Source organism: Nannospalax galili, unplaced genomic scaffold (assembly GCF_000622305.1).
Source record: "Nannospalax galili isolate Female #2095 unplaced genomic scaffold, S.galili_v1.0 scaffold1331, whole genome shotgun sequence".
NCBI classification, from domain to species: domain Eukaryota; kingdom Metazoa; phylum Chordata; class Mammalia; order Rodentia; family Spalacidae; genus Nannospalax; species Nannospalax galili.
The window spans coordinates 1,158,284-1,162,805 of NW_008330679.1; the positions used below are offsets into that span (position 1 = coordinate 1,158,284).

Sequence of the window (4,522 nt, forward strand, 5' to 3'; positions counted from 1 at the left end):
TTCTCAGCTGGGAACGCAGGCTCTGTGCTGAGGTACTCCAACTTTTTATTAGCATATACGCACTGCACAAAATAATGGGTTTCATTACATTTTCATACACGTGTACAGTACTTTGATCACGTTCACCCTCCTTTACCTCTTTTTGTCTCTCCAAATCTTTTTAAGGAAACTAGAATACCAGAATTTGTTGTTGTTTTTTTAATTTTATTTTTATGGGTATGCGTGTATTGTCTGCATGTAGGTAAGTGCACCTATGTCATACAATGCCTGTGGAGGACAGAAGAGGTGGTCAGATCCCTGGAACTGGAGTTACAGACAATTGTTAGCTGCCATGTGGGTGCTGGGATTCAAACCCCGGTCTTCTGCAAGAACAACCAGCTTTCTTAACCGCTGAGCCATCTCTCTAGCCCCCAGACTTTTGTTTTATGTATAAAGCTCCTAATTTTAAAATTTTGAAACTGTAAATGTGAAAAAAAAAATAGAAATCAAACTATGTGTGAAACCCTGTCTGAACTAAATGAAGTAGGTTTCTGTCCATCTAGAAGGCCAAGGTGTTCATTCAGACTAGGGCTGATGCACCAGGACATAGAAGGCTCCTTTATTCAATTCTCCCCTTTCCCATCTTCCTAATTAACTAAGGAAGAGGAAGGTGTGACTAGGCTTTCATTTAGGGATACTCTGGGTCCATGGGGCTTAAGAGCAGAAATCTCCACCACTCTAGGGGCACACAAAAGGTTTACTTTTAATTAATTAAGTGCTGCCCCCAGCCCAAACATTCTTTTTTAGCTTGATGGGTTTTTTTTTTTTTCAAAATTAGTATATGAAGTAGTGGATTTCATCACATATATCTTTGTCTTCACTGAGCCTCATCCCCTCCTCCCCTCCCCTATCCTAGTACCCGTCTCTTGCTGGTGCCCTCCCTCCCTGCCAAGTAGCTTCCCTCTGCTTTCATGCCATGTATCTTCTATCAGTGTCCTAGTTTGTTCTTCATTGCTGTGACAAAATACTCTGACTACTACCAACTTGGGGAGGAAAAGGTTTATTGATCTTACATCTCCCAGGTCACAGTTCATCAGGGAGCCCAAGGCAGGAACTCAGGGCAGGAACCTGGAGGCAGGAGATGGAGCACCGGCCATGGAGGAACGCTGTTTACTGGCTTGCTCCCCTGGCCCCTGCTCAGCCTGCTTTCTTATGCAACACAGGCCCTCCTGCCCAGGGGTGGCACCACCCATAGTGGGCTGGGCCCTCCCACATCACTCATCAAGAAGATGCCCCTCAGACATGGCCACAGGCCAGTCCAGTAGAGGCAAAACCCTGATTGAGGCTCCCTCAACCCAGGTGTGTCAAGCTGACACTAAAGCCGTCCAGCACAATCAGCCCTTTTTCCCTTCCCACCAAGACCTCTTTTCCCTTTTCATGGACTCCTTTCTAGTTTCACGACCTATATGCCCCTGCCACATACTCATATATACAGATATATATATATATAAATTAAAGTCTGGGGGCCACATACGATTTTTTTTAAAAAGCATGCAGTACTTGTCTGAGTCTTTTTGCTTAATAATTTCCAGTTCCACCCATTTTTTACAAATATGATGATTTTTTTTTTTTTTTGTCTTTTTGAGACAGGGTCTCCCTGCAGCCCCAGCTGTCCTGGAACTCATTATGTAGACCAGGTTGGCCTTGAACTCACAGAGAGCTGCCTGCCTCTGTCTTCATTTTTTTTATGTCAGTCCAAAGATTCTTGACTACAAAGCTACCCAACATCAACACAGAGTATGTCAAGGCCACATGTCCTCAGATCAGCCTACAGAAAATAATACATAGGGAGTAAGGAAGCTTCTAGAAGGGAAAGCTGAGAAGAAAATTTTTCATTAGGAAAAGGCCTTTTTGAATCTCCAAGAGGAAATCAAGATAGAGCTCCCTGGGAGGGCAGGGGTGAAGTGCAAGCAAGTACTACTCAGCATGCTTAGGCCAGATGCATAACACCATGAGACCTGCTATCATAGACATCATATCATGTACATGTATGTGAACAAGTTTCAGTTGTAGTTCAAAAGTTACAGTTTCTGCAACTTGACAGTTTTTTACTAGCATTTTAGAAGCTTTGCTCTTTCTTTAAAACTTGATTTCTTTAAAAGATGAATGGAATAAGCACTTTCCGAGATTTTGGATAGTCCTTAAACATCCTGAGGTAGAACCTAAAAAGACAAGAAAAGAAGGAATAATTAAACAATGATATATGCAATGGTGCAGTAACCAACAGTGGAGTTTGCTAGTTATTTGGCACCTGGTTATTCCTGGTGGCCATCATCCATCCTTGCCTATACTCTGTCCCTGGTAAATGTTGACATTGCATATGCTGGGAAATAAAAATAATATGCAGAGCCTCATGGTAATGGCTGTACAATATTATGAATGTACTTAATGCCACTCAACTTTACACTTGAAATTGCTAAAATGGTAAATTTTAAGATATATCCAGATTTTTTAAAAACAGGCAGAAGAAAGTACCCATTAGACTCAGCTGGGAAATGCAGGGAGTCAGAGTCTCCCCAAAGCTTTGAGCAACTAGTGCAATAGTAGGAAATCAGTAATGGGGTAGTCACCTGCTTTTTGATGAGATCTGAGGCCCACACTACAAAAGCCTGTGACTAGGGGAGGTCATAGGCCCTACTGGGGAAGTTACTGCTACTGTTTTACTAAATGGACACGTTGTGTCCATCATACTGCTGTCTAAATAATTATTTTTATACCTTTAGATTAGTACTACACCAGCTTTGTCAGAGAAGCTCCTTTTTGTGGGGAGCACAAGTAACTGCAGAGACTCATAATTGGTCAAAGTGCTAAAAATAAGGAACTACTGAATGCTCAGCTGTAAAAGAGACTTCTGTATCACCCTATCCCAGGGAACATCACAGAAGATGTAGCTGAAAGAATTTAAGAGCCAGAGAAAGGAGTAGAATGAGATGGAAATCTGTCTTCAGAATATGACATCATCACCATTGCACTCTTGATCCCACAGCAGTTGAGATTACCCACACAAGACTTGTACAAGATTGCGCCTGTCGACTTCCAGTCATGGCAAGGAGAAGGGGCCATAGTGGCCCCCTGTCTCAGGAGCTATACGCAGATAATCATAGTTAGTGGGGAGGACCTCTCAGAGCCTGACGGTTCCCTGAGAATCTGTAGGCAATTAATAATCACTGGTGGAGAAAGAGATTCTCTGCAGTGGTGTGGCCACTGATAAGCAGTCCGTGTTCCTTTAAATAATTCCTCGTCCAGGACCCTGTAAGCAACCCTAATGAAACTCACTGGGTCATGAAAAATAATTAATTCATAAATAAATAAATAATAAATAAATAAATAAATAAATAAATAAATAAATAAGGCTGGGGAGATGGCTCAGTAATTAAGAGCACTTGCTCTTCTTCCAGAGGATCTGAGTTCAGTTCCCAGCACCTCTGTTGGACAGTTCACAACTGCCTGTGACTCCAGATCCAATAGATAAGTTCTCCTCTGACCTTCATAGGCATTTGCTCTCACATGCACATTTGCACACAGAGGTACATATGCACATACACTTAAGTAAAATAAAAATAAACCTTTAAAAATACAGAGCTGGAGAGATGGCCTAGCAATGAAGAGCACTAGGTACTCTTACAGAGACCCAGGTTTTGGTTTCTAGAACCAACGTGGCAGCTAACAACCATCCATAACTCTAGTTCCAGGGAATCTGATGCCCTCTCCTGGCTCTTTCATGGGCATTGTGTACACAGGTACACTTACATACACGCAGGCACAACATTTATATATATAAAATAAAATAAAATAATTAGAAAGTTTTTTAAAATAAAAATAAAAACAAATCTTTAAAATAAATAAAAATAAAGACACGCAAGAGTTGGGGGGGACAGGAGAGAGTAATAGATAAATATGATAAAAACACATGTATGTTAATTCAACTGTGAACCTAAAAATTTACAGCCACTTTTGAAAGAGATGTATCCTTGCTCTGGAGTGTGTTACTGAATATGTTAAAGTGTAATGAAATGCTTCTTCTAATCATGTGGTTATTAAATTTTTTTTAAATTTAAAAAATAGTAATTCTTCAAAGCATAAAAAATTGCCCCTTAATAATTAGTAGATGTGAAAAGCATTACCACTGAAATCTACCTGATGACTTTATATCCATGCTCAGATGCCAAGGCACTCAGAAAGTAACCTACTGTGACTAGTAATAATCAGACATATAGAGATTGGAAACACATGTGCAAACATCTTAGTGTTGATTGCATTAAAAATGAACTTTTCTGGGGCTGGGGGAGGCGGCTCGGCTCTGACTGCTCTTGCAGAGGACCCAAGCTCAATTCCCAATATCAACACATTGGCTACAAACCATCCTTAACTCCAGTTCCAGGGGAATCCAAAGCCCTCTTCTGACCTCCGTGGCATTGCACGACACGCGTGCACTCACATATATGCAGGCAATACACTCATACACATAAAATAAAAATAAAAT

General features: G+C 41.0%; 1 protein-coding gene across 1 annotated transcript in view; it reads right to left on the reverse strand.

Moving 5' to 3' along the window:
• Positions 1 to 1,970: 1,970 nt before the first annotated feature.
• Positions 1,971 to 4,522, reverse strand: part of Srd5a2 (steroid 5 alpha-reductase 2) — a 79,332-nt gene continuing 76,780 nt past the window's right edge. Inside the window, exon 5 of the mRNA XM_008850995.2 lies at positions 1,971 to 2,201. Coding sequence (XP_008849217.1) covers positions 2,135 to 2,201 — 67 coding nt within the window. The 3' untranslated portion in view covers positions 1,971 to 2,134. The remainder of the gene's footprint in view (positions 2,202 to 4,522) is intronic.